This window comes from Aethalodelphis obliquidens, unplaced genomic scaffold (genome assembly GCF_003676395.1).
Source record: "Aethalodelphis obliquidens isolate GAN/ISIS:26980383/991018 unplaced genomic scaffold, ASM367639v1 scaffold1, whole genome shotgun sequence".
NCBI classification, from domain to species: domain Eukaryota; kingdom Metazoa; phylum Chordata; class Mammalia; order Artiodactyla; family Delphinidae; genus Aethalodelphis; species Aethalodelphis obliquidens.
This window is the reverse complement of record NW_020837945.1, coordinates 107,646,617-107,671,542: the sequence shown is the minus strand read 5'-3', so window position 1 is coordinate 107,671,542 and position 24,926 is coordinate 107,646,617. Positions and strand designations below refer to the sequence as shown.

Genomic DNA, 24,926 nt, shown 5'->3' with positions numbered 1-24,926 from the left:
TTCTAATAACATACGCTTTTGTGTCCACTTTAGTGGGTCACATGATAGGAATGTTTAAGAAGCACCATCTTACCGTGAAACACATTGATAAATCTTCCATCAGCATAAAATTGTAATGGAGAAAATAGGGAGAAACAGCCATCTTTGGGTGGGGGAGTGGAGAAGAACCTCAGAAATGGGAAAGCCGCCCCCCCAAAAAAGAGCTTAAGAGTCCTAGATACAAGCAGACAACTGTGGAACAGTGAAGTAGGTACTAGGAAAAGAAGGTGGGTGTCCCTGTGGACAGGGAAGCCTCCTCTACAATGGCTCTTGCAGTGAATGTTGCCCAGCCACTACTGGGCCTGCCTTACATTTGAACATAACAGAGCAGAAGGTGCCTCTTTTTAAAATATTAACAGAGTGAGTAGCTCCTCTTTTTACCAAGTAGTTCACTGTTGAAAAGCTGAGAAAATCATTCCACTCTACCATGTCAAGTTTAAAGTTGCCTTTTGTTTAGTTACCAGATACCTGGCAAATACAGATAAGCGCTGCGGAGCCAAAATGGATTTGGGGCTGCCAGTGAGTTGCATCTGCTGTAGGGTAGAGGTTTTAATATCATTAAGATTAAGACAGCATCTCCTTCCAGACGCCTCCCATGGTAGAACCAGGAAGTAAAGCCAGCTTTACACTTTCAAAGAAGCAATAAAGATTGCCTCCTGTTACAGCATGAAACTGGATTTGCCAGTAGAAAATCTCATTAGGGTAAATATTTTTTACTCTTATCAATCCTCTGCCAAGTTGGCTTGCTTTATTCTTTCCTCCAGAAGATAGAATTCCTTTCAAAATAAAGCCTGTCCCAAGAAGCTGATACACACCCGTATAAATAAAAAGCTCCACATAGTATAATAGAATAAGAAGCTACATGTCAACTTTCCACATCTGTCTGTCTGACCAATGAGGATGACAGTCACACAGTTTAAAAGATCAGAAATTCGAGGCTTGAGTCAAGTAATCTACAATGCAATGACAGATGCTCCCAAATATAAAAATAACCACTGATAATGGATACAGAAATATTAGGCACCATGTAGAATGGGTGGATTTGGGTTAAATTTATTTTTTAGTATCTCAGTGAACATTTAGAAAACTATTCTTTATCGAGTGTTTTGCATAATTTCCTTTTGATATGTCTGTATAATTTATATACTTAAATAGCAGAATCAAAAGAGTGGGCATAAAATATACAAATATGGATGAAAAAGGGAAAAAGATATTCTGTTTCATTTTGTTTGAGCATGGGGCTAGTTTTAGAGGAAATGTGCAAACCTGGCTTCATCAAGTTTTTAATCTCTTTGAGCTTCAATTGCTTCAAATGTAAAATGGAAATGTAATAATACCGCCGCATAGGACTGCAGTAAAACTCGAATGCAGTAATGTTGGTAAAATGCCCAGCACGGAGCCCAGCACATAGTAGGCACTCAACAGAGTTAGGTCTCTCCCTGGGCCCTCTGTTGTTGGTGTGCCCAGCAAGACCCTGTCTGAGCATAGTGAAAATTGTTGGTTGTCTGCCCAGCAGACATCCCTCCTCAGGTATCCACATTTTCATGTGGGTGATGACCCTTCCCCAGACTGCCAGTTGACCCAGAGGAAGGCTGCTTCCTTTCCTTTTGCTGGACCTCGTTCCAAGGTGGGCTCTGGGTTGTGTTAAACCTATCAGCCCATCTTTTCCTTAGCTAGAGTCACTAGTTCGTGTGACCAAAGCAGCCTAATTAGAGTGAATCTCAGGGGTCTTGGAATACTGAGGCAAAAGGGCCCTGCTCAGTATAGATAAAAAAACCACATGGCCATAAATACTACTGAGAGCCACCCTAATGCGAAAAGGGAAACCAGCCTGGGGATAGCAGAGCAGAGAGTTAGAAAAAAGCTGATCCTCAACAACTTGGTTCTCTTTTATAATTTAAGGACTTTCAACTGAGTTTTCAATAACTTACTCCATAAAAAAGGCCCTGAAACCTAATTGATACACCAAGAAGTTTGAAACATCCTCATTTCTCAGTGAGGAAAGCTACAACCCACAGCTCAAGAGGATTGCAAAATAAAAAGCTAATAATTCTCAAATCTTCAGACCTTTTATATATTATAGCTGACTGAAGGGTATCTGTAACTTCTATCATATCTTTCTATGTGTTGCTGATATGTTTTATTGTCATATACCAGAATTAACATCTACCATAATTGCTTCTGATACATAAGAATCACTTCACTTTAGCTATTCTAAAGTTAGAATAAATTGGTTCTATCAAATAAATCTATAAGGCAGATTAATTTCCTTGTTTATTTCTGCATACATTTTGTAGATCATTCATCCTGGTACATTCACTGGAAAAAAATCAGATGTTCACGGGAATGTCATCTATGGAAAGGATAAGCAGCTAGTAACAACTGCTTTGAGAATTTCCTAGGACATTGCTGTAGCCTGAATGTTTGTGTCCCTGCAAAATCCATATGTTGAAACTTAACCCCCAAATTGATGCTATTAAGAGGTGGGGACTTGGTAAGTGACTAGCTCATGAGGGTGGAGCCCTCATGAAAGGGATTAGTGCCCTTATAAAAGAGACCCCAGACAGCTCCCTCACCCCTTCCACCATGTGACAACAAAGCGAGAAGGTGGCTGTCTATGAACCAGGAAGAGAGCTCTCACCAGATAACAAATCTTCCAGAGTCTTGATCTTGGACTTCCCAGGCTCCAGACTGTGAGAAATGAATGTTTGCTGTTTAAGCCATCTATGGTATTTTTGTATTTTTGTTACATGTCTATGGTATATTTGTTACTGCAACCCAAATGGACTAAGACAACCATATTCTATGATAAAATTTGTGGGACTTAATTGACAAGAGCAAAACGTTAACAATTTTAGAAAAAAAGAGAATCTTTTTCCAAATTTTAATTTTTTAAATTTATGTCAGAGGGATATAAATTAAATGTGGGATATCCCACATTTGAATATGGGGAATGCTCATATTCAAACTACTAAACCTTTTTTAAAGGTTGACTAATAAGATTGTCAAAGGAAATCCCAGATGTCAAAGGAAACAAACCATTGATGATATAACTTTTAGCTTCACAGATGAATATATAAGTGAGGTATCTAGGAAATATGCTCAAGTCTGGAGTTTTATAGTTCATTTAGATTTCTTTCTTTAAATTTGTTTGTTGCCTTGCTCCAGACAAAATTTAAGGCAACGGGTTTACTTATTCTCATTTTGAATGTTTTTAAATGAATTGGAATGCATTCCCCTGTTCACAAATGCTATAGAATTTGACCTATGCAGGAAGAGCACTGTACTCTCTGCTCATAAATGCTGCCTCCCTTTCATCAGGACAGAAATCACCTCTTTAACTACCATTTAGTATTAACCAACAGAAGAATTACAAACTGATAGGTTGGAATCACCAGGTTTTAGCAGGAAATAGTGGGCACCATGTTTAGATTATGTTGAGAGAAGAGGTGCAAAAAATTTTTTTAACATCTTTATTGGAGTATATTGCTTTAGAATGGTGTGTTAGTTTCTGCTTTATAACAAAGTGAATCAGCTATACATATACATATATCCCTATATCCCCTCCCTCTGCATCTCCCTCCCACCCTCCGTATCCCACCCCTCTAGGTGGTCACAAAACACCGAGCTGATCTCCCTGTGCTATGCGGCTGCTTCCCACTAGCTCTCTATCTTACATTTGGTACTGTGTATATATGTCCATGCCACTCTCTCACTTTCTCCCAGCTTACCCTTCCTCCTCCCCGTGTCCTCAAGTTCATTCTCTATGTCTGTGTCTTTATTACTGTCCTGCCCCTAGGTTCTTCAGAACCATTTTTTTTTAAGATTCCATATATATGTGTTAGTGTACGGTATTTGTTTTTCTTTCTGACTTACTTCACTCTGTATGACAGACTCTAGGTCCATCCACCTCACTACAAATAACTCAATTTCGTTTCTTTTTATGGCTGAGTAATATTCCATTGTATATATGTGCCACATCTTCTTTATCCAGTCATCTGTCGATGGACACTTAGGTTGCTTCCATGTCCTGGCTATTGTAAATAGTGCTGCAATGAACATTGTGGTACATGACTCTTTTTGAATTATGGTTTTCTCTGGGTATATGCCCAGTAGTGGGATTGCTGGGTCGTATGGTAGTTCTATTTTTATTTTTTTAGGAATCTCCATACTGTTCTCCATAGTGGCTGTATCAATTTACATTCCCACCAACAGTGCAAGAGGGTTCGTTTTTCTCCACACCCTCTCCAGCATTTATTGTTTGTAGACATTTTCATGATGGCCATTCTGACTGGTGTGAGGTGATAACCTCATTGTACTTTTGATTTGCATTTCTCTAATGATTAGTGAAGTTGAGCATCCTTTCATGTGTTTGTTGGCAATCTGTATATCTTCTTTGGAGAAATGTCTATTTAGGTCTTCTACCCATTTTTGAATTGGGTTGTTTGTTTTTTTGATATTGAGCTGCTTGTATATTTTGGTAATTAATCCTTTGTTAGTTGCTTCGTTTGCAAATATTTTCTCCCATTCTGCGGATTGTGTTTTCATCTTGTTTATGGTTTCCTTTGCTGTGCAAAAGCTTTTAAGTTTCATTAGGTCCCATTTGTTTATTTTTGTTTTTATTTCCATTTCTCTAAGAGGTGGGTCAAAAAGGATCTTGCTGTGATTTATGCCATAGAGTGTTCTGCCTATGTTTTCCTCTAAGAGTTTCATAGTGTCTGGCCTTACATTTAGGTCTTTAATCCATTTTGAGTTTATTTTTGTGTATGGTGTTAGGAAGTGTTCTAATTTCATTCTTTTACATGTAGCTGTCCAGTTTCCCCAGCACCACTTATGGAAGAGCCTGCCTTTTCTCCATTGTATATTCTTTCCTCCTTTATCAAACATAACGTGACCATATGTGCGTGTGTTTACCTCTGCACTTTCTATCCTGTTCCATTGATCTATATTTCTGTTTTTGTACCATGCTGTCTTGAATACTGTAGGTTTGTAGTAGAGTCTGAAGTCTGGGAGCCTGATTCCTCCAGCTCTGTTTTTCTTTCTCAAGATTGCTTTGGCTATTCAGGGTCTTTTGTGTTTCCATACAAATTGTGAAATTTTTTGTTCTAGTTCTGTGAAAAATTCCATTGGTAGGTGGATAGGGATTGCATTGATTGTGTAGATCGCTTTGGGTAGTATAGTCATTTTTACAATGTTGATTCTTCCAATCCAGGAACATGGTATATCTCTCCATCTGTTGGTATCATCTTTAATTTCTTTCATCAGTGTCTTATAGTTTTCTGCATACAGGTCTTTTGTCTCCTTAGGCAGGCATATTCCTAGGTATTTTATTCTTTTTGTTGCAATGGTAAATGGGAGTGTTTCTTTCATTTCTCTTTCAGATTTTTCATCATTAGTGTATAGGAATGCAAGAGATTTCAGTGCATTAATTTTGTATCCTGCTACTTTACCAAATTCATTGATGAGCTCTAGTAGTTTTCTGGTAGCATCTTTAGGATTCTCTATATATAGTATCATGTCATCTGCAAACAGTGACAGTTTTACTTCTTCTTTTCCGATTTGGATTCCTTTCATTTCTTTCTCTTCTCTGATTGCTGTGCCTAAAACTTCCAAAACTATGTTGAATAAGAATGGTGAGAGTGGGCAACCTTGTCTTGTTCCTGATCTTAGTGGAAATGATTTCAGTTTTTCACCATTGAGAACGATGTTGGCTGTGGGTTTGTCATATATGGCCTTTATTATGTTGAGGTAAGTTCCGTCTATGCCTACTTTCTGGAGGGTTTTTTATCATAAATGGGTGTTGAATCTTGTTGATAGCTTTTTCTGCATCTATTGAGATGATCATATGGTTTTTCTCCTTCAATTTGTTAATATGGTGTATCACATTGATTGATTTGTGTATCTTGAAGAATCCTTGCATTTCTGGGATAAACCCCACTTGATCATGGTGTTTGATCCTTTTAATGTGCCGTTGGATTCTGTTTGCTAGTATTTTGTTGAGGATTTTTGCATCTATGTTCATCAGTGATATTGGCCTGTAGTTTTCTTTTTTTGTGACATCTTTGTCTGGTTTTGGTATCAGGGTGATGGTGACCTCGTAGAATGAGTTTGGGAGTGTTCCTCCCTCTGCTATATTTTGGAAGAGTTTGAGAAGGATAGGTGTTAGCTCTTCTCTAAATGTTTGATACAATTCGCCTGTGAAGCCGTCTGGTCCTGGGCTTTTGTTTGTTGGAAGATTTTTAATCACAGTTTCAATTTCAGTGCTTGTGATTGGTCTGTTTATATTTCCTATTTCTTCCTGGTTCAGTCTCAGAAGGTTGTGCCTTTCTAAGAATGTGTCCATTTCTTCCAGGTTGTCCATTTTATTGGCATATAGTTGCTTGTAGTAATCTCTCATGATCCTTAGTATTTCTGCAGTGTCAGTTGTTACTTCTCCTTTTTCATTTCTAATTCTATTGATTTGAGTCTTCTCCCTTTTTTTCTTGATGAGTCTGGCTAAGGGTTTATCAATTTTGTTTATCTTCTCAAGGAACCAGCTTTTAGTCTTATTGATCTTTGCTAGCATTTCCTTCATTTCTTTTTCATTTATTGCTGATCCAATCTTTATGATTTCTTTCCTTCTGCTAACTTTGGGGGTTTTTTGTTCTTTCTCTAATTGCTTTAGGTGTAAGTTTAGGTTGTTTGAGATGTTTCTTGTTTCTTGAGGTAGGATTGTATTACTATAAACTTCCCTGTTAGAACTGCTTTTGCTGCATCCCATAGGTTTTGGGTCGTCGTGTTTTCATTGTCATTTGTTTCTAGGTACTTTTTGATTTCCTCTTTGATTTCTTCAGTGATCTCTTGGTTATTTAGTAGTGTATTGTTTAGCCTCCATGTTTTTTTCCTGTAATTGATAGCTAGTCTTATAGTGTTGTGGTCGGAAAAGATACTTGATACGATTTCAGTTTTCTTAAATTTACCAAGGCTTGATTTGCGACCCAAGATATGATCTATCCTGGAGAATGTTCCATGAGCACTCAAGAAGAGAGTGTATTCTGTTGTTTTTGTCCTATAAGTATCAATTAAGTCCATTTTGTTTAATGTATCATTTAAAGCTTGTGTTTCCTTATTTTCATTTTGGATGATCTGTCCATTGGTCAAAGTGGGGTGTTTTTAATGTCCCCTACTATTATTGTTTTACTGTCGATTTCCCCTTTTATGGCTGTTAGCACTTGCCTTATGTATTGAGGTGCTCCTATGTTGGATGCATAAATATTTACAATTGTTATATTTTCTTCTTGGTTTGATCCCTTGATCATTATGTAGTGTCCATCTTTGTCTCTTGTAATAATCTTTATTTTAAAGTCTATTTTGTCTGATATGAGAATTGCTACTCCAGCTTTCTTGTAATTTCCATTTGCATGGAATATCTTTTTCCATCCCCTAACTTTCAGTCTGTATGTGTCCCTAGGTCTGAAGTGGGTCTCCTGTAGACAGCATATATACGGGTCTGGTTTTTTATCCATTCAGCCAGTCTATGTCTGTTGGTTGGAGCATTTAATCCATTTACATCTAAGGTAATTATCAATATGTATGTTCCTATTACCATTTTCGTAATTGTTTTGGGTTTGTTATTGTAGGTCATTTCCTCCTCTTGTGTTTCCTGCCTAGAGAAGTTCTTTAGTATTTGTTGTAAATCTGGTTTGGTGGTGCTGAATTCTCTTAGCTTTTGCTTGTCTGCAGAGGTTTTAATTTCTCCCTTGAATCTCAATGAGATCCCTGCTGGGTAGAGTAATCTTGATTGTAGGTGTTTCCCTCTCATCATTTTAAATATGTCCTGCCACTCCCTTCTGGCTTGCAGAGTTTCTGCTGAAAGATCAGCTGTTAACCTTATGGGGATTCCCTTGTATGTTATTTGTTGCTTTTCCCTTGCTGCTTTTAATATTTTTTCCTTGTATTTAATTTTTGATAGTTTGATAAATATGTGTCTTGGCATGTTTCTCCTTGGATTTATCCTGTATTAACTCTTTATACTTGATTAACTATTTCCTTTCCCATATTAGGGAAGTTTTCAACTATAATCTCTTCAAATATTTTCTCAGTCCCTTTCTTTTTCTCTTCTTCTTCTGGGACCCCTATAATTTGAACGTTGGTGCATTTAATGTTGTCCCAGAGGACTGTCCTCAGTTCTTTTCATTCTTTTTTCTTTATTCTGCTCTGCGGTAGTTATTTCCACTATTTTATCTTCCAGGTTACTTATCCGTCCTTCTGCCTCAGTATTCTGCTACTGATTCCTTCTAGAGAATTTTTAATTTCATGTATTGTGTTGTTCATCATTGTTTGTTTGCTCTTTAGTTCTTCTAAGTCCTTGTTAAATGTTTCTTGTATTTTCTTCATTCTCTTTCCAAGATTTTGGATCATCTTTACTATCATTACTCTGATTCTTTTTCAGGTAGACTGCCTATTTCCTCTTCATTTGTTTGGTCTGGTGGGTTTTTACCTTGCTCCTTCATCTGCTGTGTGTTTCTCTGTCTTCTCATTTTGCTTAGCTTACTGTGTTTGGGGTCTCCTTTTCACAGGCTGTGGGTTTGTAGTTCCTGTTGTTTTTGATGTCTTCCCCCAATGGGTAAAGTTGATTCAGTGGGTTGTGTAGGCTTCCTGGTGGAGGGGACTGGTGCCTTTTTTCTGGTGGATGAGGCTGGATCTTGTCTTTCTGGTGGGCAGGACCATGTCCGGTGGTGTGTTTTGGGGTGTCTGTGACCTTATTATGATTTTAGGCAGCCTTTCTGCTAATGGATGGGGTTGTGTTCCTGTCTTGCTAGTTGTTTGGCATGGTGTGTCCAGCACTGGAGTTTGCTGGTCGTTGAGTGGAGCTGGGTCTTAGCATTGAGATGGAGATCTCTGGGAGAGCTTTCAACAAATGATATTACGAGGGGCCGGGAGGTCTCTGTGGACCAATGTCCTGAACTCGGCTCTCCCACCACAGAGGCTCAGGCCTGACACCCAGCCAGAGCACCAAGACCCTGTCAGCCACATGGCCAGGTACGTGGGGAGTTTCTTGCCTTTTGGGAAGTCTGAGGTCTTCTGCCAGCATTCAGTAGGTGTTCTATAGGAGTTGTTCCACATGTAGATGTATTTTTGATGTATTTATGGGGAGGAAGGTGATCTCCACGTCTTACTGCTCCGCCGTCTTGAAGGTCCTCTCTCCAAACTCCGCAATTCCACACTCCAGAGGCCTTCCTTTCAACGTGCTGCCCCTCCGCTTCTGCCTAAATGACGAATCTTTATTTACTTTGCCACTCTGTTCTGACAGCATGTTACAAGTGGAGTGGGTACTGATGGGTGTAGCTGGACCCCCAAAATCCCAGCATTCCCTTCGGGACTCCACCAACGTGGCGGCACCCATGTTGCAGTTCTTTACCGCAGGCAGGTGGTTTGGTGCCCCAGGTCCTTCAGGCGTCTTGCCCCTGCAGCTGCTGCGTGAGGCCCACTCTCAAGAGGTGCAATTTTATGATCCATATTCTACGTTATTTCTTGGAGTGTCAGCAGGTGAGAAGCTGGAAAGGCTTGATGTAGTGATAAGAGGATTACAGAGAAATAATGAGGATAGTGAAGTATTGAAAGATAAGAAAGCTGTTCATTGCCTGAAGCAAGTCACTTGGCCATTCTTATCTAAATGCAAAATGAACATTTGCTGTCTTGCCAGGATTAAAGAGCACAGGTCTGGTGCAGGAAGAAATAATATTAAAAGTATACAGCATCATGTAGCCTCCCCCTCTGTAGTGGGGAGCTGAACAAGGAATGAGCAGAATCCCCAGGACAGCCTGTGTTTGCCTGTTGGAAAAAAAAGCACAGCATTCAGATCCTTACTGCAGGGAGCTGTCCTTATTTGCAAGTTCTGCAAATGGGATTTTTAGGTTCTGGAGTTTTATTCAGTTTGAGACAAGGTGAAAGATGGAGTGGGAGGGTGGCATCACAGGGGAAGGTAGGAAAATGTCACAAAACTCAAACAAGTCCAAATAAATTGTCTCTCAACCCTCACCTCCACCCACTGATTCTTTTAAGGTAGGGATTGAGCTAAAGACGGCCAAATCTTTTTTAACCAGTCCTACACAGGTGGCCTAGTACCTCAGTACCTCACTTCGGAACTTAGGGGTACTTACCAGCTACTGCTTTTGTTCAGGACCTTTGGTCTTTAGGTAAAAGTGAGGCTAAAAATGTCCCACTTCAATAACCTTTTCTATGTTTCAGAAAAAGTTTCGGAAATCACATCTGGGCAATTTCAAAGGCTCAGTTCAAACTTTCGGGGTCAGGGAAAACCAGTGTGTCAGAGCAGAGAGGCTGAGGACCCTGTGCCCTTAGAGAGGGTGTTCTGGGAAGCTTCAGGGTGAGGATGGTGTAATGTCCTTGGAGACACACAGCTCTATTCTGGGGTGAGAATTTGGAACAAGGTTTAATTTCTCCAGATAGGAGAGGTTTTACTGACTTGGCTTGGTATGTGTAATCCTTCCTAGTCTCTTGAATGTAGTCTGTTCTGATAGAGAATCATTTTGGCCATCGCCCTGATCCAGAAAGCTTATTCCTAGCAAACTATCTTGTGAAGACCACTCTGTTTCTAAGCTTCAACAGGTCACACACAGACTCAAACCCATTTTTTGGTTCTTTTTTCAAAGAATCATCAAATTTGAGGTCTTTCTTCAAGGAAGCAAAAAGATAGCTCACATTTCCCAAGTCATTCATATTCATCATGAACTATAAGTCATCGGCGTATGAAATGCAAAGGGATGGAGAGACCCACACACAAGGCATCATACATTCACAAATACACAATGAGGTCAATTAAGTAAATGCCGTTATTTTTTCGTCCCCAACCCACCTTCTTCCACAGTGTACTATGCACAAAGCCTTCCAGGATGACCACTTCTAGCTTCAAAGCTAGAAGTGGCCTTACCGACTATCTGCTGAGAAGCTGCCCAAGTGACCTTTTTGAGTCTCAGGTTCCTCATCAATAAAATAAGGATTAAGATATTACCCACCTAAGCAGTTATTATAAAGATTACCTATATGCTCAGTTAATATCAGTCTGTTCATTTGTGTTGAAGAAACTGAGATTCAGCAAGGTTGAAGAACATGTCCAAGTTCATGACAGTGATGGGACAAAACCCAGAGTCTCCCGTGTGGTCAGGAAGGCAGATGGAGACAGGCTATCTTCAGACAGTCGGCAAACCTTTAAGGGTAAACATGGCATGACTCCATTTATGGTTATGAGTTTCCATTCCAGTGAGAAAAGGTGGTCCTCTATCTCCAGATAGAGGAGCACTGAGAGAGGATTCTCCACAGCCATGATGGTAAATGACTGATGAACATCCAAGAGGAATCCTCTAAGCCATAGAGAGGCACAATTATAAACCACCACAAGCTTCTGAAGTTAAAGTAAATAAACAGCTGAAGTTAGATAAATAACAAACAACTGGTCTGGAGTAAAAATTGTACCCGTGTCTAGACGTGTTTTTATTAGTGTTTATGGCTCCTCTGTTGAAACCAAGTCTCTGCATTCTACCAGTGCCCCAGCCACCACATGGTCCCTCCCAGTAAAAAAGATCAACCATTTTTGGCCTGTAAAAGTGGAAATTGCATTTAATTAAACCTAATATTTGTGAATTAACCTATAACATGTTAGTGTTTTAAAGTGGTGCTTTGCTGTGTTAGGGAATCTTCTTTCTTTTTTCTTTTTTAAATTATGAAAGTATGATAACACATTTACAGGGGACTTGAAAAATATAGAACAAAGTTACATACAGTTCCACTACGTATTACAATTATTATTTTGTGTATTTACTCTCAGCATTTTGTAAGCATATCTGAAATATTTATAATTGTTAACAATATTCAAGTTTTTAATTATTCCTTAAAACAATGAACTCCTAGCCTGTTTCCTTATCTAGAGTAAGAGGAAACTACACTGAATTATCTCTAAGGTTTCTTTTGTTTTCATCATTTTGTGTCCATATGGCCAGATTAACTTGAGTACATTTGATCTGATAAAAACACTAATTTCTGCATATTTGTATCTTTAGTCCCTATGATTTATTGTTCATGCAGTATAACCACTTGCGTACAACTTTCAAAGTTCTAGGGAACATTTCACATGTAAAAGGCTTACAGTGAGCAGCCATTGTTTTGCATGAGGGCCAACTGAAAAAATAAATAAGTTTATCAACAAATTTCTTTCACTCAAAATAAATAGTTTTATTAAGTCCTTTCACATAAAATACATATTTTTAAACACAGATGACCTATGTTACTGAAAAGAATATCAACTTTTTTTTTTTTTTGGTAACTAAAATGTTAGAATCTGAGCTTATTTGAGAAGAAACAACCAGGGCCACATCCTGCTTACTTGTTACTCAGTTTGTGTTACTCTTTCAGATTCACAAATTGGTCTTCTCATATCATCTCATGTCAAGCTTTGAAAGAATTACACAGGATCAATACAGACTCACTTTACAGATGGGAAATTGGGATACTCAGAGAAACAAAGTTGACTTGCAGCTTTTATAGAGGCCAGCTTTCTGACAGGAGTCCAGGGAATAAGAGAGAGTGCAGGCTGCCTGGGGCCTGTGGGTTATATAATAATGATTTCAACCTGGAAAGGAGTGCACAGGAAGGATTTAACCAAGTTTTCCCATAGTTTAGAAGTGTTTCTCAAACACTGAGATTTGAGAGCTAACGAATATAATACAAAGGCCCAGGCTCATTGAAGTAGACTAGAACTTGGACCTCTGCATTTTCTTCAAATTCCTCTAATTCATACTAAAGTGTGTATGTGCTTGTGTGTGTGTGTACATGCATGCATGCATGTCACAGTGACTGTTTGCATATGTACTAAAGCAAATAAAGGTTAAAGTATAGCATGAAGCACTAAGATTAGATGACAGAGCAGAAGAGGAAATGTGGGAGGAAGTTGATACTCACTGACATGGCTTACTTGGGGATGATATAAAGCAGTGTTTCTCAACCTTTAGTCTGTACTAAAATTGCATGGAGAGCTGCTTAAAACAGAATGCTGGGCCCTACCCATGTCCAGAATTTGTAATTCTGTACATCTGGAGTAAGACCCTAGGATATGCATTTCTACCGGGTTCCAGGGGTTGCTGCTGGTGGTCCAGGGGCCATACTTTAGGACCAGCCGTGTAGACAAGCACAGCGAGTGGCCCTGAACCCTGGCTGCACACTGGACTCATCTGGGATGAGACTGATGCCCAGCCTCACCCCCAGAGATTCTGATATAATAGAACTTCCGTGGAGCCTGGATAGTGTAGTTTTCAAAGCTCCCCAGGTGTTTTAAGGTGCAGTCAGGGTTGAGAACCACTGATGCCAAGGCTTCCTGGAAAAGCGGGCGAATCTGGGCTCCAGGAGCCACATTCAGTCCTGAGTTGCCGGATTTAGTCAGTTTGTTTGTCTGCATGTCCTTTCCCAGGGGCAGGTGAAAGCAATGCACTAAATGATCTTCCTAAGGGCCTTTTCCCCACTCAGTATCGAGGCTCTGACTAGGATGCTTTAAAAACGCATTTCCGTGATGTACAAGTAAAACAAGCATTTAAACTCAGTTGATTTTTTTCTTAACAATGCTGCCCTCTAGTGTCCTTTTGGTAGAATTATGTTAAAAACCCACCTCAGCTATCAGTACAGTTATTTCCTATTATGTTAGATAGCTAAAAACTTGGGGGGTTTTTCTCTGACATTACAAAAAAAAAAAATGAAGTGGGAATTCCCTGGCGGTCCAGTGGTTAGGGCTCCGCGCTTCCACTGCAGGGGGCACAGGTTCAATCCCTGGTTGGAGAACTAAGACCCCGCATGCCCATGTGGGAAAAAAAAAAAAATTGAATATGCATTAAATTCAGTTTTACTTTGTGGCAACGTGAATCTCTAACTGTGGCCTCTACATTCTCTGCATTCCTCCCTGCATTCCGTGCTGCAGCCTCCTCCTCCCAGACTCCTTTCTGCATTCCACCAGCCCTTTCCTGCAGAGTCAGTAGCCAAACAAATCACGGAGCAAAGAAATTACCCCTCAGCTAAAGTACCTGGGGCATAAGGGCATCTTGCATAGGCTCTTCCATGCTCAGAACTGTTCCTTCTCACCTTTTCCTCACTTCCCACCTCTTTTTCACTTGATTGATAGTTTATTGAGAATTGAATTCATCAAACAGGGGCTCCCCTGTCTTCCTATGATGAGTTCTCCAAACCTCCTGAGGTCCCACCATCTTGCCAGAAGTGTCCTTCCCACCCCCAGGAGTGTTGTTCTCCTCCATCTCCCTGTGTCAAGTCTCCCTCCCTCCATACTCCCCAACCCTCTAGCCCACATCCTCAGTAACTCCCCTATCTAGATCACTCCCAGTGGCATATAGGCTTACTCTTACATCTTCCAGTTTTAAAATAAAACTCTCCTTTGACTCTGAGTACCCCTTCAGCTGCTGCCCTCTTTCTCTGCTCCATTCATTTCCTAACTTGAGTCTACCCAGGTTGTCTCTAACGCCTTCCCTTCCCCACGCCCATTCTACCACTGGCTCCAGCCTGGCCTTGGTCCCAACGCACCACAGACACTGACAGCACTCTTTTCATGGTCTGCAGTGACCTCCCTGTCACACAGCCAAATCCTATGGACGCTGTTTTGTGTCCTTCTGACTCGAATGCTCGTGTGTTCCAGTCCTCGGGCACAGCTCCTGCAAGCACTCCCTATTCTTGATTCTGAACTGTCCCCCCATCTGGCTTCCTTCCTGTCCCTCTGGCTGCAGTGACCTCTCCCCGACTCCTGCTCTGGCTCTTAGAACCTCTACTCTTTTCTCTGGGCAGACTTCCCTTTTATAGTCTCATCTACTTCCATGGATTTAAATCAGTTAAAGACTGGTAATTAATAAATAGCTCGCTTCCAGCCCAGGTTGTTCACCGTGTCATTATCCAGTTATCTCCACTCAACATCTCCCCTCAGTCTCTCACAGTCATCTCCATTTTTGGCATGTCCAAGGGGAGACCCTGGCTCTTCCTCCCAAAACTGTTCCTCGCTCAGTCTCCTGCATCTCGGTGAATGGCCAGTTATCTGGGAGATCGCCTTCATTCCTCCTCGTCCTCGCTTGCCACGTTCAGTCCATCTGCAAGTCTAGGGGATACTACCCCCCAAACAGATTTTGATCCATTCATGCCTCTGTCTTTGCTACCACCTCCCGATTCCAAGCCCCCTCAATTCCTGCCTGGAGTACTGCAATACCTTCCTAAAGATCTTCCTGCTTCCTCCAGCCCCCCTCCAGCCCCACAGCACGGTCAGATAGTGTTCTGAAATGTTCTCTGCATCGTCATTTCCTTACCTAAAAATGTTAGTGACTTCCCATCAAGCCCTGAATAACAGACAAATGACACGGTTTGCCCTCTGCCAACTTCATCCTGTAGCCCTGTCCTCCTTCCTGACTCAGCTTCCATGGCTTCCTGATTGCGGGAACTCACCAAGCTCTGTCCAGCCTCAGGGCCTTTGCACGTGCTGCTCCAGTGGCCTACAATCCTCCTCCACTGTTCTTCACCTGACTGGTCCCTATTTATTTTTTGTGCCTAAACATTACTCCTCAGGGAGACCTTCCTTAACCAACTAAAATCGGTCTTCCCTCTTATTCCCTATCTCAGCCCCCTATTGGTTTTCTTCATAACATGTCACATTTTGTAATTACCTACTTGTTTACATCTCCATGTTCTCCACTCAATTCAGAACTCAAGGAGCTTTGTATCTGTTTTACTCACAGATGAACCCAGTGCCTGGCAAATATTAAGTTCTTAATACGTGTGTGTGAAATAAGGGAATGAAGGTACAGGAGGAGTACCACCTCCACTCCACCTTACCTGCTCTTGCCAAGGCCTCAGGAACTGCCGCATGGCCAAGCCACTGGCCAGTCCTGTGCTCATCTTACGTGATTACAGAATGGAGACAGGGGAGGCTCTCGGGCTCATTTTATTCTGTTAACCTCCTCAGTGTTTACGAACGTGTTTGATTTGCCCCAATATCCCCAACCCCCAGCGTAGCAGACGCCTCATAAATCCTGTTGACTGGATGAACATCTCAGCTCTGGATGAAACAGGATGTGAAAGGAAAGGGAACTAGCACAACGATGGAGATCTCCAAAGAGAGAATACTTTGGGGCAGAGATTTAAATAATGGCTTTAGACTTCCAGAAATTTTAGCACAGGTACTCATTTCCATTTGTATAATAAAAGGAAAGAAAAGGTTTCATATAACCTTTTGTATCTCATTTGCTTTATCAAGGGAGAACTATCTTCATAGATTTAGTTGCTGAGTAATAAACTGATATTTAGAAGTCTTTCTCCAAGAAAGAAAAATATTTTTCTTATAAGCCTAGTTCTACCTCTGTTGGGACTCTGGTGAGTAAAAGCATTCCCATCTTCCACACAAAGAAACCAAGGGCAATTTTAAATGGTTTACGTAAGCCAAATAAGCTAGCAGGCTAAGAGCCTAACCCTCGCTGTCTCGTTCCAAATCCTGTCCCTGATCAATTAAGACAGTGATTGCTGGTGAGAAATAAAAGAAGAACACATCTACTCAACTTGAGTTTGAGAAAGGATTTGATTCTTCTGAAGGACACGTAACCTACCAGATATTAGTGGGGCAAGAAAAGCCCGTGGCCTGCAGCCCCTTGAAAATGTCAGATGACCTAGCATCCTGGGTATTTGGCTGACCCGCTTTATAGAAGAAATCCAGCCGTGTCTGTGACTTATCACTCAATTGAACTTGAGGTTCTCCACGCTCCCTGGTTCTGCATCACATCGGCTGGTGCCAAGAAGATTAGCTCAGCTCCACCCCTCTGGGAAGGGGTTCATTCTCCTGTTTAGGAAATATGATGTCAGGCTGAAAGAGGCTGATGAGCAAGCAGGGCGGGGCCACACGCAGGCCCCAGTGAAATGCATGACATGGGTGTCTTAGAATGAACTTTGGTCCAAAGTGGTCAAGGACAGAGTAGCCCGTGCGGGCTGGGAGCCACTGTGGCTTTGGCTGTTTGTTCAGCATTTAATATGTTTATCTTTCTGCCAAACACATTGTTGTTGAGTCATCTCTGTTAAACAGCCACCCTGAGTGAGTCTTAGCTCTGCAGATCCCACCCACAGAGGCAGGCCTTCTATCCCCAATGACCCTCCATTCTACAAAGTCAAAACAAATGCTTTCTCTCACTTCTCACTTTAGTGAGCAGTTAAGGTCCCCATGTTCTGAAAGAGGTGAATCATGTGTTCTTTTATCCAGCCAGGAACCCTGAAGCGATAAAAGTAAAGGAAGAACTTAAAGTGGTCATTCTGTTTTTAATATCATTTCATGTTGTTGCTGCAATCTGAAAATGGAACGTCAGTTTACCCAAAAGTACCAGCCACCTCCAAACTATCAATATTTTATGTTAGACTATTATGTTATCACCCGTGTCAAAGTAATTATATTAATCCAACAAATAACTGCATTAAATATCTAAGCTTTGGGCAGGAAAAGGAAAAAAAAAGACTGTATAACTTTGAAAAGTATATGTAGTGCTAACTATTTGGCTTTCCATAGAAATCGTTCGAGCCATGACACATGTGATAAACCAAGGCATGGCAATGTACTGGGGAACCTCCCGCTGGAGCGCCATGGAGATCATGGTAATTTCATTCCTATTTTGAAATGGCCGTTGAGTACGTATTATTGTTTGTTAGATATCATGTGTAAGTTGTAAGATCTTTTGCAAACTTTCTTCACAATCACAAAGGCACTAGAATTCTATGATCAATTCCATCAGTAATAGAGATGGATATGGGGGGTGGATCTCCTCAGCTCAGAATACAATAGGGAGGGTGCAGGTATCTAACAGGAATTGTGCTTTAGCATGTTCTCTGGTAGTAAGAGAGTAAATTTCTCAGCTAACGAGACATATGAACACAATATTCCAGGGTTTTTTTTTAATGTATTAAATAATGGTACTGTTCATAACATGCTAATTACAGATCATTTTTATATTATATATTAGTTAAGTTTTATTTCTTTAGGAACCTAGAAATAGTCAAACTATGTTTTCTTTGTAATAGTCCATAATTCATACTTTGACTAATTTTCCCTGGACCTTAACTGATTCCAAAACCTCTCAAAGAATAATAAAGATTTCCTGCATTGGTATTTCTTAGTGAAATTGATGGTCATAACTTTGCTTACTATTTGGCAATCTACATTTTTCTTGGTTTGTATTGATTTCACCAAAATGAAATTTTTTCATGCATACAGCCTTATTTCTCATCAGGTATAAATTCAGTTGCTCTTTTATTTCTCCCTAGGAAGCCTACTCTGTAGCAAGACAATTCAACATGATCCCACCAGTCTGTGAACAAGCTGAGTACCATCTTTTCCAGAGAGAGAAAGTGGAGGTTCAGCTGCCAGAGCTCTACCATAAAATAGGTAATCTTCACAATCAAATTTACTGATTATTTTTAACAACAGGATGATCAGTGATCCAGAAAAAAATGTTACTGAAATGCTTTCCTAAATGTTCCTAATTAACCTAGGGGTTGTCAGCAATATGCATTCCAGAGACTGGAAGAATCAAAAGTGCCTGTATGTAACCTCCAGAGTATCACTCGTGACAGCCAAGCAGAGCTGTAAATTGTGACTGGTGTACAAGCTGTACTCAGTAGGTGTTCAAAAAATGCATATAGAATGAAGGGAAGAAACAATGAATAAACGTATTTTTCATAGGGTAGTTGCTCTAGCCAAGAATGCATCTCTGAGTGGATTATGACTGCCTTTCCCAAAAATTATGGATTTGTACATCTATCTCCTACTTTGCCTAGAACTGAGTCAGAATGGGAATTCAAGAACGGCTGACAAGCCAGGGACACATGTTTTTGTAGGTAGACATAATGACAAAGAGAGGGAAAAAATATATACACAACATGTACACGAGAATTTTGGGCATCAGAAAAACCTAAGTAAGCCACATTTTCAGGCGTACTTATTAAAACAGATTCCAGAGATAATTTTCTTCATAAGAAATGGGGGTTTACACGAGTGGGAAAATGCTGGGTAAGAAAAAAAAGGATACAAAAGTTCAACAACAGCAATAACAATGGTTGTTATTGCTATCACTGCGTGTTTACTGTGCAGGGGGCGTTGTGCTCCTGCTTTGCACCAGGCCCTGTTAAGGCACTGAGTGAACAAGCGAAGAGCTGGATTTCTGTGCAAGCAAAAGTGTTTATCTCTGAGTGTAAAAAGAAACATAAATTTTGGTCATCCGAAAACTATGGATAAGCCACATTTTCAGGCTTGATTATATGGCCTGTTCCCCATAACCAACAGTGCACGTTTGGTAGGTTTATAAAAATGAAGCACGATTTGTAGATGCCTGAACTGTAATGAAAAGATTTATGCTGATATTAGCTCATGTATCTGGCCAGCTTCCCCACAACTAACCAAGTCCTTTCTAAACACCCCGACACTTTTGATCCCAGTTTGCTGGAGTAACTTTTTAAGGTTTTTTCTTCTGTAGGCGTCGGAGCGATGACATGGTCTCCACTGGCCTGTGGCATCATCTCAGGAAAATATGGAAATGGGGTGCCTGAAAGTTCCAGGGCTTCACTGAAGGTATTTTCCTCCACCTCTAGGAAAGAGTCTGGGGATAGGAGCAAGGGAAAAAAGGAGATTGAATAGAACAGTTCTGCAGCAGCCCGTGGCTCCCTGGCTCAGGCCGAGTGTGGCCTTGGGCTGGCCGGTGTTCCCTGGCCAGCTCCCCAAGCCCTCTGGAGGTCTCTACTTCTGGTCAGGCATCAGTGCAGAAAGTTCTCCTCCTCTGGGGACCAGGGGAGATGCCCAATGACCTGGTTGGATTCGTAGACTCGAATTCCTACACTAATTCTTATATTCAAGAAGGCATTTCATTCCTCCTTCGAAACTTAGGAAACGTAAAATCCCTTTTCTATGTAAGAGGATCTAATTTTACTTTTCTTGACAAAACAAAATTTAAGCCATAGAGGTTGAATCCACATGTGGCAAACCGGTTGTAGTTGAATAGGTTTGAGTTCGGTTGACATTTTTTAATATGTGAGGATGGGGAGTAAGGAGGGAGGGTTTGGGAAGCAGATACAGAGCCAAGCCTCTGTCACGGGGGCTCAGGGCTGGCATTTGCAGAGATCAACTCCGGCTGCTCAGTCTTGCAGCTTAATTTCTTCTCTGAAGCATAAGGATATTTAAGATCATTGACATAAAGTTACCTCCATTCAGAAGATCTTGATGATTAATTTACTTGGAGGGTACTCCAAAATCCCTCCTTGTTAATAACAACATGTCTGTTTTTTAAAACTTGAGAGAATGTGTAATAACATTAGAATCACAAATTACTCTGTAATGTCTAGGGAGAGAACATAGGCATTTTCAAAATTCACACATGCCAAAGGCCCCAAAGAGGAAGCAGAAGTCTGACACAGCCTCTTGTCTCCATCAGCACAAAGTCAGCACAAGGACAACTCAAGTTAAGCCCAAACCAGCGACCTTTTAATCAGTGTGGCTGGAACCACCGTGTGCTTCCCTAATCAGGACCTTCTCCAGACTCTAGGTCTATCACTTTTCTCTCTGCTGTATCAGTTGACCTATTAGCTTGTTTGTTCTCTAAGATAATACAACATAAATATTTCCTAAAACGTGGTGACATGGTCCTGCTTCTAGTTTTGCATTATTATACTAATTATCCTAGAATATTATATAGGGTCTTGTTTCTGAAAAAGGGAAGGTTTTGAATAAGTCAGCAAAGAAAAACGAAAAGCATCTCAGGAAAGAAGGGATAAAAGGTGGATGGCAAGAAAAGAGTGAAGAAAGAGAAGCATTGAAAATTGTGATTTTGCTGAGCACCTACTATGTGCCAAGCACCGGGCTAAGTGTTTTTATTCATCTCCTTTTTTCCTCACAAAGATAAATGGATACAGATGGCTTTTAGCCAGTTGTAGCCAAGCATGTTGTCTTACATTCTTTCAGAGACTTTCTGAAAAACTCAAAGTGCTTCCATATATACCAGGTGTTTGTTCCAGACTATCCTTATAAGAGGGTAAACCTTTTCCAGATGCAGAAACTGAGCACAAAGAGATTAGATATCAATCCAACAGCATAAACTCATAATAGAAAAAGTTAAAAGTAGAACCCAGGTCTCCTGGCTCTCAGTGCATCTCCCTAAAGGCATTTTTGTTTCCCTTCAAATTCAGGTTTTTAAAAGAGGAAGAAGTAGCTACTACACTGTATTTGAAGTATATGATTGGCTGATCTCCATCACTATTTGAGAAAAGCTTACAAACAGCTGAAAAGCTTTTAAAAATGCACTAACGAAAGGAGGAAAAGAAAAGGAGATGCAAAATATTTGAAGGTGACTAAGCCCAAAAGCAACCCGAAAAATATTTCTGTTGTTGACTTTTCAGCATCTGTTGAAACATCCTTAGCAATAAATAAGGACTCTCAACAGGTGAAAGGCAGCCAGTCACAAAGCACGCTTCTTTAGAGCTCCGCAAACCCTCAAGGCTTCTTAATTCATCAGTCCAAGTGCTTTCTGGACTAATATATGTACACTTAGAAAAACCACTTGAGTAACTAAAGCAAAAAATACTACTACTACTAATTATATACATACATATATATATATATATATATATATATATATATTTCAACCTTAAGATTGAATGAGAATTCTAATAGTAAAAACATTTTTTAAAAAATAAAGACCTAGGCAAATAGATAAATAAGATGGCAACTTTCACCTTCCCCCAAAATAGAATAAATGGTTGGTATTTCACACTGGCTGTTTTAAGTTACAATAAAATAAGGTTGCTAATACTTTGTTTCTGCTATAAATATTGAACTAGATTTGAAGGATAAACTAACTGAGTGTGAAAAAATACCTATCTTTTAGAAAGTAGTACTGCCCAGGGGGTTTTCTGGGAGGCTGCATCTGGCCCACCACTGTTACAAAGACTTCTAAATCAGTGTCATCAGCACTGACTCACCGCTGAGCTAAACACCACTACTTCTTCGTGCCTATCAGACATGTCCACGTGGCTGTCCCATGGGCATCCGTCATGCCTAATGGAATCTGTCCTCACTCCCCAGAATCTACTCTTCCTTCTCATTTAACAATGCCTCCACCCATCCATCTGGTCATCCCAGTCAGAAGCCAAGGCATTATCTCAGCTGCCTCTTCTCCTCCCTCAGTCTTCTTCAGCGGGGCACTAACTCCTCCAGTCCACATGCTGACGCTCTGTGGTCCATTCCTTGTACCACCCTTGTTCAGATCTTCATCACTGCTTACTTGGTTTGCTGCATTAACCTCCCATCTGGACTCTCTGATTCCCCCGCTCCCTTTTTCAGCTACCCACCAGTTTTCTATTATCTATCTCAATTATGTGACCAATTATCTTTCTAAAAGATTAATCTGACTATATCGTAACCCTGCTTAAAATCCTTTAATGACTTCCCAATCACTGATTATAGGACAAAACCTAAAACCCACAAAAAGCATTCAAGGAAATACTCTTGAACCTGTTTTTTGTTCTTGTCTCTCCCCAAATCATATTACTTCATTTTTCACCCAAATGCACTGTACTCTTTTTTGCCTCCCCAAAATGCCCTTCTTTACATCCTGCTGTGGAAGCTCTCCTCATCCCTAAAGACAAATCTTGGTTGTCTTCACTCTGTGAAACCTGTCCTCACTTTATAAAACTCAGTTATTGGTACTTTCTTCTGTCATTCCATAAACACTTCTTACAGTCTTAGAATCCTCTGGCTGCAAGCAATAGAATGCAATTCAACCTAATTTAATCAAAGAAGGGAACGCATAGACAGACACTCCCTGGGAAGGATGGAGTGGGATGGCCTCAGGGGTGACTCCATCCATAGATTTGCACATTGTCAGGACTCTCCATCTCCTCTATTTCTCCCTGCATGTGAGTGTCATTTTTTTCTACTACAAGTGGGTCTTTTCCACGAGGCCAGGAGCAGGAATGCTGGTGACCGCAGGCTTACATCCTTAAAGTCATGTAACCTGAGAGAAAAGAGACTTTTTCTTTATCAGCTTCAGTCCAGAGAAGACTGGCCAAGCTTGGGTCATGTGCCAACCTGATTAAACCAATGACAGTGGCCCAAAGGATAAGGTGCTGTGACCAGCTCACGTCATGCACCTATGGTGACCTATTTCCCATAAAGAGGCAGTACAAACAAGGCTTCTGAGGAAATCATTGAGGGGGCAATCCAACTAAAAACAACACTTCTCAAGTTACCAGACAATGATTTGTGAGTACCTATAGGACAGAAACTGAAACTCATGTTAACTCATCACAGAGCCTGGCACATGCTAGGTACTCAATAAATGGTTCTTGAATGGGTGCAATGAGCCATAACTGAGGATCAACAAAGTCTGATCAAGAGACCAGGTGAGCAGCTTTTAAATAGAAATTTTAAATAGAAATGAAAAGTGCAATAAAATTTATGGACAGCTCTTCCCTACTGTGGGGAAAATACCTTATAGAAAAATCATAAAAATACGTACCCTTCTGTCAAAGGTAAACTGGAAACATGCAAACTTAACGTAGATCAAAGTGGGTGGAGAGGGGCAGTCCAAGTACTCCAGGTGTTCATATTAAGAAACTAAGGATATTGCCCATTATGGTACAATTTCAGAAGGAAATTTTTTAGCTCCAGCATTTTACCTAGAGATTTTCACCTCAATAGTGAAGACTTTGCTGCTCTTTTGAGCCAAAGACTTCGATGTTTAGATAGAAATAGTCAGTGATCTTGAATGCTAAATTATTCTAGACAAGGCCCAGTAATGAAATGTGACTGATTCTGTCCATGGCTTTACAGTTGCTCCCTGAGTTCTAATCTACGATTAACTAACAGGCGACTGGGGGATTTGGGGCTGACTCACAGACTAGTCCCACCCTGTTCTGGCTACCTGTAATATGGGTGTCACACAGATAATGGTCACAGCAATAGGAGATGGCAAAGAAAGCTTTTGGAAAATTTAAAGAATTTTGTGACATGTATAAAGCAATAGCCCACTAATCTGTGGAGAAAAGCTCATTCAGTTGTTCCTTTGGCAAATATTTACTGAGTGTCTACTCAGTGCCGGGCCCTGTGCTGAGGGCTGAGGATACAGGGACAGTCTCAATGTAACTCAGGGACTTGCTAGAGACAGACATGAGAAGGGGTGAATTATGAAACTATGTGGAATCCACAAGCACTGTGGAAGCACGCAGGGCTGCCAGCTGAGTTGTACTTCTTTAAGGAGGAAGTGTCTGTGCTCAATCTGAAAAATTGAAGAGATCTATCTTTACCCTGTGGAACCCTGGTTTCTCAGATCCCTTCCTCACCACCATATTGGCTGAGCCCCTCTGGGCCAACCACTGTGTCAAGACTGGAGATGTTGAGATGAACGAGAAGCCATCTCTGCCTTCCACTAACTTAGAACAATCAACATGTAATCAAACCACTGCAGGAATAGGATTAAGCAAGTGGAATGGAAGATGAAATTTCATCTTCTGATTCGTGGATTACTGCCCACAGTCAACAAGTTGGGTTTATTATTGCATACAACCACACCCACCACCAACCTTCTTACCAAAAACACTGTTTCACCTCCATATTTAATTAATATTTTAGTTAAGCCTCATCTCCTCCCTATGCTAACATTTTCCTACTTGTAAAGCAGTTAAAGTTATGTATTTCCAAAACACATTTGTTTCCTTTGGTATGAGGAAAGCAGTAGAAATACTATGCATCTACTTTTTAAAAACCCTAACCTGGGGGCTTCCCTGGTGGCACAGTGGTTGAGAGTCCGCCTGCCGATGCAGGGGATGCGGGTTCGTGC

General features: G+C 40.6%; 1 protein-coding gene across 5 annotated transcripts in view; it reads left to right on the top strand.

The window, feature by feature from the left end:
- KCNAB1 (potassium voltage-gated channel subfamily A regulatory beta subunit 1) overlaps positions 1-24,926 on the top strand; it is a 422,691-nt gene that overhangs the window by 383,267 nt on the left and 14,498 nt on the right. For all 5 annotated transcript variants that reach the window (XM_027113490.1, XM_027113499.1, XM_027113480.1 and 2 more), the window contains 3 exons: positions 17,615-17,700; positions 18,367-18,487; positions 19,575-19,669. In XM_027113490.1, coding sequence (XP_026969291.1) covers positions 17,615-17,700; positions 18,367-18,487; positions 19,575-19,669 — 302 coding nt within the window. The remainder of the gene's footprint in view (positions 1-17,614; positions 17,701-18,366; positions 18,488-19,574; positions 19,670-24,926) is intronic.